Below are 14,538 nucleotides of genomic sequence, written 5' to 3'. Positions count from 1 at the left end.
TAAATGGCACCTTTAGTTCAGGATAAATTGTAGTATCTGTTAAAAGACTGATCACTGTGTTTGAGAGTCCTACACTTTTTTTTTTCTTTTTTGTGAAAGACTAGTGTCAGCCTGTCAGGTAAGTTTTTAACAGACAAATCTTCTACAAATATCAAGTGTTTAAATTTTAATAGGTTTAGCTTTTAGATTAGATATCTAAATGAAAACATTGACAAGTTTAATCAGACGTATGTATATATTTGACCTCTTGTCAATGGTTAAATTAAGCAGACTACTCATTTTTATTACAAAGAACTAGTATTGTTTCTCTTACAAACTCATGCAGTTTGCATAAGTTTGTAAACGAGGGATTAAATCACATATTTCAATTAATTTAATGTATTTAGTCAGACATAACAAAAATCAAGATAGAATTTATCGCAACTTAATTAAAAAACACTCCCTTCATTCACTTTTACTTGTCCATACTGGACTTTGCACATTCTTTATAAGAAATAATAGATGAAACGCATATTACCATGATATCCATATTAATTAATTAGTGTATAGTCTTAATGAGCTGAAAAATAATTTGGAATGAGTAACTAATATTATGGATAAAATGGAAAAGAAATTGTGTTTGACTTGATATGTTAAAATGGATAACCAAAGTAAAAAGTATATTTTTAGTATAAAGCACGAATAAAAGTGAACAGAACGGGTAGAAATTTTAAATTATTATTTTAAGTTATTCATGCAAATAAAAGGTACACCGTATACCTGTCATTAGAAGATATAAAATAATGACAATTGATAACCTGTCTTTTTGGGATTCTAGCCCTTCATCCAAAGCACTATCTAATTTGTACTTACTCCAAAACCAAATGACAACAAGTTTAACCGTATTTGTTTGAATCAACAGATTTTGAGAAATTAGAACTTCCGAGCAACAGTACTAGCTTTTATCAAATCCAACTTATGATCAGGCAAGGAGAAGTGGGGAAAGGGGGAGAATATGAAAAGGTAAATAAATAGAGGGATAGTTTGGTTTAGAAATAAGTTAGGCAGGGATTGTAATATAAGAAACGGAAAAGGCTAAAATATGTCATCGAACTGTCGGAAATGGTTTTTATGCCACTAGTCAATAATTTGGCTCATTTATGCCATCGAACTATCGGAAATGGTTCATTTATGCCACTCATCAATAGTTTGGCTCATTTATGCCATTGCCGTTACCAAAATGACTCATTCATGCCATTTTTCATTAACGTCCCAATTTTACAATATCAGATATGATACGTGATCTCCAACTAGATGGTTGTGGGTGGGTCGGGTGTATGGGTCGGATTTTTTATTAATTTGAGATTTAAAATTGGGCTGATTTAATTAAACGACGTAGACCTCTAATTGGAGGTCACGTGTCATATCTAGTATTACAAAACCAGCGTTAATGAAAATGGCATGGATGAGTCATTTTGGTAACGGCGATGGCATAAATGAGCCATTTCCGATAGTTCGATAGCATAAATGAGCCAAACTATTGATGACTGGCATAAATGAGCCATTTCCGATAGTTCGATGACACATTTGAGCCTTTTCCGTATAAGAGATAGTTTTGTAAAGCTTGTAATGTAGTGATTTATTTTTTATTTTTTATGAGAAATTCCAGTGACATTCAAGTTTGATTATCGAAATTTTGTAGTAAAAGTTGGATATATACTTTATAATTTAAGCTGGTATTTGGTTAAAACTATATAAAAATTTAATTTACAATTATACCCCTGAACTTTTGTAGGGCTTTCCTATTTTATTTAAGGGCAACTTACACAAATGACTACACTTTGGGGGTTTTTTTGTTAGGCATAGATTTCCCTTTATTTAACTGAAAAGTGAAATATCATAGTTTTAAGGTTTTTTTCTTTTTTTCTTTTTACATATTTCATGTCCATTTACCTAACATAGAAACACACAAGATAAAGAGGTAAAAGAAAATAATAGATTATTCAAAATCTGCTCCCCCATTCACAAAGGGAAGAGCCAAATATATACAATGTACATGCCATCATGAAGGCTAATAATTAAGCAATATTCTAGGAAGATAGTGGCGGATAACATGCCAACATGAAGGCAATATTCTAGGAAAATAGTGGAGGATAATCAGGAAGCATTGTCTAGGAAACAATATACTAATAATCACATTTGACCAATACAAAAATATATACACTATATTTAACACACCCCCACAGTCGAAGCGGGAGGTTTATGAACGTGAAGACTGTCCCGAAATTCTTCAAATAAAACCCGCGGGAGACCTTTAGTAAAGATATCCGCAATCTGATAACGGGAAGGTACATGAAGAACACGGACCTGCCCACGGGCAACCTTCTCTCTGACAAAATGAATATCCATTTCAATATGTTTTGTACGTTGATGTTGAACTGGATTTCCGGATAAATAAATAGCACTTACATTGTCACAATAAACAAGAGTAGCCTTTTTAATCGGACATTGCAACTCTAAGAGAAGGTTTCGAATCCAACATGATTCGGAGACAACATTTGGCACCCCACGATACTCGGCTTCAAAGACTTGACCGAGACAAAGTGGGTTGTCGTTTAGACGACCAAGAAATCAGATTGTCACCCAAAAATACACAATAACCAGATGTAGACCGTCTAGTGTCAGGGCACCCACCCCAACGTCGCATCGATATACGAGACAAGAGTAGAAAAAGAAGACGGGTATAAATGAAGCCCGTGATCCAAAGTACCCTTAACATACCGAATGACACGTTTAAGAGCAGACATATGATCAACTCTCGGATCATGCATATGTAGGCAAACCTGTTGTACGGCATAAGAGATATCCGGTCGTGTAAAAGTGAGATATTGTAGGGCCCCTGCAAGACTCCGATAAAGGGAAGGAGCATCAAAAGTAGTACTAGATGTAGCACTGACCTTTGATTTAGTGTCAACCGGAGTGAGGGATGGTTTACAAGAAGACATCCCTGCACGCTCAATTATTTCTTCGGCATACTGGCGCTGTGAGAGAAACATACCACCCTTATGTCGAGTCACAGCAATACCCAAAAAATAATTTAGAGGACCAAGATCCTTCATAGCAAACTCAGAACTAAGCAGATCCATGATTGAACATCGGAGAGCATCAGAAGAAGCAGTGAGGATAATATCATCAACATATAATAATATGTAAGCCATATCAGACCCTTTGCTGAGAATGAACAAAGAGTTGTCACACCTGCTATTTGTGAACCCAATAGATAGAACAAAATCAGCAAACCGCTTATACCAAGCCCGGGGCGCCTGCTTAAGTCCATACAATGACTTACGCAGGAGACATACATAATCAGGATGAACACGATCCCTGTAACCCAGAGGTTGGTGCATGTAAACTGTTTCTTGAAGCTCACCATGTAGGAAGGCATTTTTAACATCCAGCTGATGGATCGGCCATGCCTTCGAAAGAGAAAGACTAAGAACAGTGCGGATTGTAGCAGGCTTTACCACCGGACTAAAAGTCTCGCCACAATCAATGCCAACGTGTTGGGTTTTACCATCACCTACAAGACGGGCTTTATGCCTCTCAAAAACACCATTAGATTTGACCTTATGAGTAAAAATCCACATAGACCGAATCACATTAACATCCGGGGGACGGGGCACCAACTCCCACGTCTTATTTTTAATAAGAGCATTATATTCATCATCCATGGCCATTTTCCAATTCGGGTCACGAAGAGCCACTATCGGATTTCGAGGCAAAGGTGACCTCTCAACCGTAGTGTGCATAGAATATTTTGTGTTAGGTTTGAAAATCCCATTTTGGCTGCTGGTCACTACCTTTGGCTGATGGGCTTGAGCATTTTGTGGAGTTGGAGTTGAGATATCGGCTTGTGTTTGGGCTGGGAAATTTTGAGAGCAAGGAGGAGGACTTGGGCCCAAAGGAGCAGACGGCCCAGCAGGAGAGCTAGGCTCAGTGCTACTGCTGGGTAGATGATGGGCTGGAGGGCTAGGAGGTGAAATGGGCTCAGGAGAAGGAAAAGAAGTTGGGCCAGTTTGTTGCATATGATGAATCACGTAAGGTGATAAATCATTATCAAGGAAGGCATAAGTGTGGGATTGCGGGGAATGCAATTTTGCAAAAGGGAAATTATGTTCATCAAAAATGACATGGCGACAAATAATAATTTTATGTGAGGACATATCATAACACTTGTAGCCACGATGGTTGGTTGGATACCCTAAAAAAACACAAGGAGTAGATCGAGGTTGCAACTTATTAATAGTTGTTGATGGAAATAAAGGATAACACAAACAACCAAAAACCCGAAGATGAGAATAAGACGGAACCCTTTTGTAAAGAATTTCAAGAGGAGACTTGTTTCCCAATAGTTTACTTGGAAGGACATTAAGAAGATAAGTTGCCATTTGGAGAGAATGATGCCAAAAAGAGGTGGGAAGAGAGGCATGAGCGAGAAGAGTACGAGATATATTATTTATAGTCCGAATTTTACGTTCGGCTTTCCCATTTTGAGAGGAAGTATGTGGACAAGAAAGGCGAAAAGACATGCCATGAGTCTTACAAAAATCCCAAAAAGGGCCATTATCAAACTCCCTTCCATTATCACATTGTACATTTTTGATATGACGTTCAAATTGAGTGGAAATATGGGCTTTAAAGATTAAGAAAATATCATAAACATCAGATTTTCGTGCCAACGGAAAAGTCCATAAATACTTAGAATAATCATCCAAAAATAAAATGTAATATCTATGTCCGGAAGAACTCAAAACAGGAGAGGACCAAAGATCACTATGTAAAATATCAAACGGCATAGTCGTACTCGAAGAAGAAGAAACAAATGGTAACTTAATATGTTTTCCAAGTACACAAGACCCACAAATACTAGAACTAGAAATTTTAGAACAATCAATGCTTTTATTTTTTCTAAGCACATCTAAGACAGGAGTTCTCGGATGACCCAAACGATCATGCCAGAGCTTAGGAGAGATGGCTGCAAAAGTAGATGAGGAAGCTTGATTGTTGATAGAAGAAATGGGATAAAGGTCGCCTCGACTATTACATCTCATTAGTGGCATCCCCGTCGGATAAGCCTTCACAGAAAACCCAAAAGGATCAAACTCAACTGACACAGAATTATCAGTGGTAAACTTTCTAACAGAAATGAGATTTTTAATCAATTTAAAAATCACGTTCAGCCATCTTCTGTCTTCTCCTTTTTCAGCCATCCTAAATGTCGGACAACAAGTCCTCTTTTCACCCGGCTCTTGCCGTCTCAAATATCAAAAACCACGTTCCCATTATGCTTGAAATGGAAAACGTTCAATACTCTACGTGGGCGGAACTTTTCAAGATTCACGCACGATCTCACAAGGTTCTTAATCATATCATTCCTCCGAAAGCCAGTCAGAGGACGATTCCTTCTACTGATGCAGAAAAGGAACTATGGTCAACCTTGGATGCCACGGTTCTTTCGTGGATTTATTCTACCATTTCTAACGACCTATTGCACACCATTATCGAGCCCGATTCAATGGCTATGGAAGCTTGGGATAGATTGCGTGATATATTCCAAGATAATCAACATTCCCGTGCCGTTGCCCTTGAACAAGACTTCACCACTATCTTCCTAGAATATTGCTTAATTATTAGCCTTCATGATGGCATGTACATTGTATATATTTGGCTCTTCCCTTTGTGAATGGGGCAGCAGATTTTGAATAATCTATTATGGTATCAGTTGCCTAGGGATTTTTTTTTTCTCTGTCTTCCGCTCGCCCTAGCTCTGATACCATAATAGATTATTCAAAATCTGCTCCCCTATTCACAAAGGGAAGAGCCAAATATATACAATGTACATGCCATCATGAAGGCTAATAATTAAGCAATATTCTAGGAAGATAGTGGCGGATAACATGCCAACATGAAGGCAATATTCTAGGAAAATAGTGGAGGATAATCAGGAAGCATTGTCTAGGAAACAATATACTAATAATCACATTTGACCAATACAAAAATATATACACTATATTTAACAGAAAATGTTGGTTGCATCTGCTTCACTTTATGTCTTCTTAAAAGGCGTTCAATTTTTGGAATGTCACTACTGGAAAAGCTACTTGGCCAAAATTCTAGTTACAGGAACATCTAAGATGTCGACTAAATTCAAGAATCATACCTATGCTTTTGGGCAGTAGAATACATCTAATTGTTATATTGGAAAATTTTAATGATCTTGTAACAAAGAGTTGGTGAAAGAACTGCACCTACTACATTACAAGGATTGTAACGATATAATCGCTGAAGTACTTGACATCACCAATTAATTTTTTTTAATTTTAAAATTGCTTCAATAATAACATTTTTTAAGTGAAATGAACAAATGCATATATTCTAAATGGATGGCTTTGTTATTTCTAAATCCTTATCCATGTAGTGCATAACGGTATATTATTCTATGTATAACATTATGTTGCTGTATAAAATAATACAGGGATTACCAATCCTGGACTTGAAAATCACAACCAAACGTTGCTAATTACAAATGTGCCCCTAAACTTGGCATCCTTTTTAGTTAAACACCTCTACTTTAGGTCTGACTTGTCGATCGAACACTTTATGTTATTAGATATATATAATTTAAACACATATCTTATTAATCCAAACCAATCTAAGTACATGAATACTACTTGCTTTGACGTGGCAAACAAAATCAATGAAAATTTACGTATTACAGTATTTACAGACAAGAGAGAAAGATATGGTTAGAAAAATTAGAAAAGAAGCGACTAGATATGAAGATGAAGAAGAAAGAGGAGGAATTGGCCAGATTTGAAGAAGAAATTATTTAAAAAAAAAGAGGAGGAGGAGCTCTTGGGTGGTGTTTGAATGATCTGGAGATAGAAAATGAGCAGTCACAACTTACGAGAAGTGGCCGAATATTTATTTTCCTAACGAATACTTTCGATATTTTCCAGCAATACGTACTCAATTTCAGGTTGGAAACACACAATATGCAAATGTTAGCAAGGCATGTTTACTAGACGTACGTATTATCGACAAAACAAGGGATTCAAAAGATATATACAACCTGAAATGATAATGATAACAAAGATAACGAGAGAGAAAGAAGGCCTAGCATCAGGGGCGGATCCACCCTTTAGGGTGGGGTGGCATGGCACCCCTAGATTGATAATTTTTTTTATATACTTGTGTTGTAATTTGCTTAAACTAGGTTAAATATTTGGTCCTGCCACCCTCAGTCGCAAATTAGACAAAGGTACTATGGCAGGTAGACACAAGTTTGAATCTATCTTGAACATTTTCGACTCCCCTTTTTCTTTGTGCTTTTTAGTTCCTTTCAGTAGCTAATTACCCTTTAATCGCTTTCCCAATTTTCTATTTATCTTTTTATTATTTATATTGTCTTTCCTCTATTCTATTATATCCGTGATTCTACGAACACACAAATAAAATTTCAAAATCCCTTAAATTAAGCATTTTTCTTAATCTCAAATATGTGAGTATTTAAATCGAAAAACTTGGGTCTCAATGGGAATTTTGGATTGAGATCAAAATTCAATTTATTTTTATTTTTTTATAATTTCTTTTGTTTATTACTCCATCCATCCATGTTTACTTGTTTATATTTAACTTGGGACACTCTTAATAATCAATAAATAAAATGAAAAATGAATTGGAGTACTTAATAATAAGGGTAAAATAGGTATACAATGGTAAATTATGTCTTGGTTTTTCAAACTATACAACTTACAAGTAAAAGTAGATATATATTTTTAGTATAGTGGACAAATAAAAATGGACGGAAGGAGTGTATTATAAAAAATTGTGCTATTCTATAATTGTTAAATTCAATTTAAATCACTTTACTACTTAAATTGTGATTAAAATTTAACAAGCAGTGCTTAGAAAAAACATGAAATTTATGATTTATTTTTGACAACTTGTAGTTTATCTAATTCTACATTTACTTATGTGGTGTAATTACCTATTGAAGAGTTTTTATTATTATTTTTCTTATTTTGATTGGTGTAATTCCCTTATTGAAGATGTTGTTTTACTTGTGCAAGTTCATTTTTTAATGTACATAAAAAGATGCAAGTCCCTCGGTGAAAATGTTAATTTTACCTTGTTGTTAATGGGTGTGATTCTTTGTTTAAGATGTTAATTATATTTGTTTCTTGATTTTTGAGATATAATTTTCATATTTGCAAATAAAAAAAGGCCTATTAAGTTGACCCGAATAAACCAAAAAGAGATTTAACCCGACCCAACACGTTCCTAACAAGATGTACATTGAAAAAATTACATCTCGACACCTTCAAATCCTAGATCCGCCTCTGCCTAGCATAAACCAGTGAAAACAAAACATTCATAACCATTCATTCCATATCAACATGTACACATGATCCATTTTACAATCCCAGACCCGCATGTTCATCTTATTTGACTTGTTATAGTTTTCCATTCATAGTCCTAATAACTTATAACATTATTATTACTCGGATCAGACTGCCTAAATTAATAATACAACGAAATAGTAATAAAGAATACTAACTAGCACTCCAATAAAATAACCCTTACATAGTCATGAAAGCAACAACCATCCAACATTACCACCACAAAAATCAACAAAATTTTGACCTGTTGAAGGGCGATAAGTTATTAGTGGTCATCAATACTGATAAAGCATATCAGCAGATGCCATGATTGGCTGATTAAGGCACATCAAGTTCCATGGGTTATTCATGAAAGTTTCAGGGCAGTTCATGTGAAAATCCTCAAATGTTCCATTATTCGCATTAATGTTATTGACGATGTCATTGAGAGAATGCAACCTTTGATTAAGTTCCATCATTTGAGCTCTTAAAACAGAGTTGTGTGCTTCCACAGTAGCATAATTTTGTGTTGTCACATTGATACTAGTCAGGATCTTGCTATTCTCTTCCTTCAATTGTTCCACTTGTCCCATCAGATCATCCAAATGCTTCTGTTTTCTCAGCCTTGATCTTCTTGCTGATTCCCTGTTCGATTCCATTCTCTTCCTTTTCCTTTCATTCACCAAATCTTCTGACTTTGAAGAATTTCCAGTTGAAGAAGCCATAGTCGGAGAGAAAATCACCCGATTGATTGAACACACACGCAGGACCCAGCTAAGAGAAACTTGTTAAGAAAAAATAAAAATGTAGTAGCTAGTAGATGACTCGATATAAATATAGATCAACCTTTCTGATTTATGAAAAAACATAGAACCAGTAGAGGAAAACAACAGAGAAAGATTGAACAAGATGGGTCCTGCGTCTAAGTGAAGAACTGATCATAAACCCGGAAAGAAGGACTTCACTGAGAACTGGAGACATGAGTCTTGATCATCAAGAACCAATTATAATTATGCACCATCAAATTCACCAAAAAAAACTGTGATCTTTAATGGGGTTTTTTCTGTACCAAAGCTAAAGCGGAGCCTAAGAAAAAAGAGCAGAGTAACGCTAGCTGGGAAACTTAAGAATTAGCCAAAGGGGAGAAAGAGAAGAAGAGGAAGGGATGAATGTTGAGATTGTGGACTGATTTAAAGGCACAAAAGTTAGGCAAGGAAAAAAAGAAAATGGTAGCAAAACAAACTAAAAAAATTAGAAATTGAGGGGAATTGGTGGGTGGTTTAGGAAAAAGTGGAGAGGTGGGATTTCCTATGAGAGTAGTTGGGTGAATCGTGGTGAAGGCATGGTTTGATTTTTATTTTCAAAAGCTATAGGAGTACAATTTTGCAAGTACGACGTACTTATTATTTTGGACTTCAAGTTAAAGCAAAAGATATTTGAAGCAAAAATTAAACAAAAATAATTAAAATTACTCTGTTTGGTTCGTATTAAGTGGTGCTTTTACTTTTTTTATTTTCATCCAAAATAAGTGGTGTTTCACATAATTAAGAAAATATTAGTAGTCATTTTTTTTAAAAATTTACTCTATTTAGATGAGTGAATTTTTATGTAACTAAGAAACAACACTAAATAGGTATTATTTAATTATTAAGAATAAGTTAGTAAAAGCACTTCTTATATTTTAGGAATTAGTAGATTTTTTAAAGAGTGTGCTCAAGCTAAAAACACCAATTAATATGGACCGGTAAGAGTATGAAAGATTTTATATTTGTCAAACAATAATAAGTGAACATAATGGTATTTTGCTATCTTGATATGTTAGGGGGAAAAATACATTTAGTCCTAATTGATTGTGTAAAAATTTGTAAAAGGATTTTGTAATGTTTTTGGTCACTCCATTATTGCATATGGGATTTGGATATTACTACTATATATATATATATATAAGGGAGAATATCAAAATTTTGTAGTCCTCACATAAAGTTTTTTGTCTTTTTTTATCCCTAATTAAAGTTTTTATGACTTTGAAAATCCTCACATATTTTGGTAAATTTTTAGAACTTTAAGGAATTTTTTCATGCTACTTAAAATGATGAAATCATGGAAATGTTATAGTGGCCCCACAAAGCACACTCATACATATTTGAGTCTTTTATGAAGAAATATTATTAAACTTGTTTAGAATTATTTTTTCCCTTAAGAATTTATTATAGACACCTAGAGCATTATCCTGTCATTCAAATTCTATCTTAATATAGGCGTAATTATTGAAGTAAAATATTATTCTTGTAATACTATTTGTTATTTGTTGATGTTATTTACCGATTATCATTTGTTATTTTAAATTTTTATTCGTCTGATTAAACGTAAAGTTTTTTAATGTTTTCCTGTAATTTTGAGTCGTACATGCTGGCATAAATAAGTAATTAACATTGATTTCACATAAGTAGGATTAAGTTTTAAATAAAAAGAATAAATACATATAAACTTATATTATTGTTCAATCCTTAAAAATTGTATCAAAAATGAAAATTATAGTCCTTTCGTCTCAATCGAAAAATGAACTCTGAAGTACGGTACTAAATTACAAATTTTGTGTGCACATACTTATATATGAAAATGTTTGAGAAAACACTGTAATTAAAGAAAATACAATTTGATCTCCAAACAGTAACTATACAAGACAATTACAAAGAGTACATCTTTTACTTTTTTTTTTAATATTAAATATTTTTCAAAATACCGGTTAATCTATTTTTTAATAATTTAGGACAAAATAGTTAAATTGAACCTGAAAAGTTATTACAATGTGGATTTCATAAATAGTTCATTAAATTAGGAAAAAGGAAAAATGTTATTTTTTTAATGGGAGTCTTTTGGAAGGAAAAAGAAAGCTTAAAGTAAGAACAATTTAATTTTATTGATTTTTCAATATTTTTTTGTGATTTAATGTGAAAGAGCATCTACAAAAATATCTTGTAATATCAAGGGTTATAATTATTTTCATTTATTTATAAATTAACTTTATTGATTTCATCATACAACAATATTTTCGCATTAATTGAGTACTATAATATGTTTTGGTAAAAAAATAAGTTAGCCAATATGGGTTCAATTCAAAGAAACAAATGAAATTAACTTAACATATGAAAAACTCAATTTGGATTATCGGAGACTTTAATCTCAAAAATTCAAATAAAATAGAAATTAGATGAGCTTTCAATTGTTTGATTTTTTTTAACAAATCCAATATATAAACTAAGAAAAATATTTTCCTTTAACTTTCAGATAAGTTTTGTATTTTTATATTTTAGAAGTCGTTCGAAAGTGTCAAATTGATGTTACAAAACAAAGAAGCAACAACAGAATCTTTTTTAAAAATATCTACAAATTGAATTTATTAACGTTGATTGGGCCCGGACTTAGCACTGGCCAAATGACACTAATATAATGAGATGTGTTGTTGCATTCTTATTTGCATGCAATGCATGCACTAAAGAAATGGGTATACGGCATGTGTCTTTTATTTAAAATTTAAAATTTAATATGATTAATAAGTGACCATTTCTATATTACTCTATTAGTTCATTTTTATTTGTATATAATGGAGTTTCTATTCTTCGCACAAAATAATAAATGAAATGTATATTTTATTGGAATATTCATAATTATTAGCATTTCAAAGAATCTTAAAAAATAATTTGGGGAATCAATAGTTAATATTAAGGATAAATAAAAAATAAAAAAAACAGATTATTTCTCTTGATATGCTAAAATGAATAAGTAAAAATAAAAATTTATTTTTAGTATAATAAATATTTTCTTCGTCCCAACTTATGTAATATTGTTAGACTTGGCACAGAGTTTAAAAAAGAAAGAAACACTTTTGAAACTTGTGGTCTAAATAAGTCATAGATATTTGTGTGGTTATAAATCATTTCATTAAAGGTAAAAAGGTAAATTTTAAGTTAAATTATTTCTAAATATAGAAATATATAATTCTTTTTGGGACATACTAAAAAAGTTGTGTCTCATAAATTGGGAGAAAGATCAAAGTGAATAGAAAATATTTAATTAAGATAAACTAATGTGGATCTCACACACACAAGAAAAAAAAATAGGGCAAAGGGTCAAATATACCCCTCTACTTTACTTTATTGGTTAAATATATCCTCCGTTAAAATTAAATATCTAAATATACCCCTCTTCTGTTAGCCAAAGTTGTTAAATATAGCCCTACATGGATGGAAATGCCCAAATCAGAAGAAATTAACCATTTAACTTAAAAAAAAATCATGCCCCATAATTTAAACCCGACCCAACTCACAAATTCAAGAATGTTGCCTCAATCAAGAATTCAATCAAAATTACCCTGAACAATGCTCTTAGGGAACCATTCGATGCGGATCAAGCTTACCTTCACCGTAAATCCATTCTCCAAAACCTCAACTCTCGCACGTACCCAAAATCCCATCTTTAAATTACCCTTCTTTTTGTGCAAAGAAAATTAAAATTACCCATCTTTTTTCTTCTTGATTAATCAAATTTCCCATGTGTTAAGTTGTTAAAAAGTATATATGTTTTTATTGTTTTCAGTGCTACTGCAACTTCACTTGAAGAATCAGAACTTGCTCGAAAGATTGTACATAAATGGGATGAAGGTACTATTTATTTCAAGAATCTCCTTCTTGTTTTTCTTTTTCGTCTACTTCAAGAATGTATGATTTACATTAATATATGTTTGAATTCCTTTAGTGGATTTTTGAGGGCTCAAAAGTAGTAAAATTTGTGGGTCGGGTCGGGTTAAAATTATGGGCCATTATTTTTTTAAGTTAAATGGTTAATTTCATCTGATTTGGCCATTTTTATCCATGTAGGGGTATATTTAACAACTTTGGCTAGCAGAGGGATATATTTAGATATTTTGGCTAACGAAGAATATATTTAATCAATAAAGTAAAATAGAGGGATATATTTGACCCTTTGCCCAAAAAAATACACTAATGTGGACAAGGTGGGGACGAAATTTCGAGTGGACAATTCTCCAGCTGTGAGTGAGCAGATGCAAAATGCCAAAAATATTCCGTGTTATGAAATTATGGCAGAGGTGAAACTGCGCAATTTGCTGGATTTTATCTATTAGAGATAATTTTGAACACCTGAAACCACTTGAGCTAATCTTTTGCATTTATTTAGGGTATTCAAAAGTTAATATATTTACATAAACACAGAAAATCTACCCTATATATACACTGTAATTTTTTACCGAGGATGTTTTGGGCTAAACACCTTCGGCACCCTCTAAATCCGCCTCTGCCCCACTAAGTCTCTTTGGTTTTGCCGTTACAGATATTTTAGTAATTTTACTGGAAATTACCACACGTTCAGTCAAATGCTACCAAAGAAGGATAGCAGTAGAAGACGAATCCGTGAAGAAATTTTTATAGAAAAGATGTCAGAGGAAAAAACAAGGGGCTAACCTCCCATTCCTGACCTCTTGATCATATACGTGAATAATGTTTTTTTGTTGTACACTCGGTGTCTAGTATCTACTTTGAAGTCCGACTATATTCAGATTCGCGCCGCGTAAGATCTTATTCGGGAAAGTACTCCCTATTAACAATCTTTCTCTACCTAGAGCTCGAACCCGAGACATGGTGAGATTATTTTATCCACCTTCGATATGAGATAGTAATTCTACTATTTAGTATAAATGGTGATATAAAATAATTTCAGAATTAATTAATACCCTTTACCAAACGCCGGATAAATAATTCTGCATCTTATTCCGTAATAATTTCCAAAAAGTAAGTGAATGGAAGGAGATAGGGAGAGGAATGATTTTATTTTAATGACTTGCATTTTTACCGAAGCATAGCAAAAATGATCATTATAGCTCCTATATACGTTTCATCTGTTCCACCATCGACAAAAAAGTTGAAATTAAAGTTCAGTATGTTGATAGAGAGCAATCCTTCTGACTTTCTATACGTATCTTCTTCTTTTTCCTCTTACATTTCCTCTTTTTCTTTCAGCTTTACCATACATCGGTTTCATTACTTTGAAAAAAAGCCTAAGGAGCAGGTGGGAAATGAAAGGAAGTCCGTACAGGAATTGA

The 14,538-nt window shown here is 33.1% G+C and overlaps 2 protein-coding genes across 2 annotated transcripts; one reads left to right on the top strand and one right to left on the bottom strand.

Moving 5' to 3' along the window:
* Positions 1-5,254: 5,254 nt before the first annotated feature.
* LOC132038549 (uncharacterized) lies at positions 5,255-5,722 on the top strand. Its single transcript, XM_059429203.1, has one exon. The coding sequence runs from the start codon at positions 5,255-5,257 to the stop codon at positions 5,720-5,722; it is 468 nt and encodes a 155-aa protein (XP_059285186.1).
* A 2,677-nt stretch (positions 5,723-8,399) lies between these two features.
* LOC132037817 (bZIP transcription factor 11-like) lies at positions 8,400-9,767 on the bottom strand. Its single transcript, XM_059428451.1, has one exon. It carries the CDS (start codon positions 9,143-9,145, stop codon positions 8,717-8,719), a length of 429 nt encoding a protein of 142 aa, XP_059284434.1. The 5' UTR covers positions 9,146-9,767; the 3' UTR covers positions 8,400-8,716.
* Positions 9,768-14,538: the final 4,771 nt, after the last annotated feature.

Source organism: Lycium ferocissimum, chromosome 11 (genome assembly GCF_029784015.1).
Source record: "Lycium ferocissimum isolate CSIRO_LF1 chromosome 11, AGI_CSIRO_Lferr_CH_V1, whole genome shotgun sequence".
Lineage (NCBI taxonomy): Eukaryota > Viridiplantae > Streptophyta > Magnoliopsida > Solanales > Solanaceae > Lycium > Lycium ferocissimum.
This window is presented reverse-complemented; position numbering and strand designations above follow the sequence as displayed.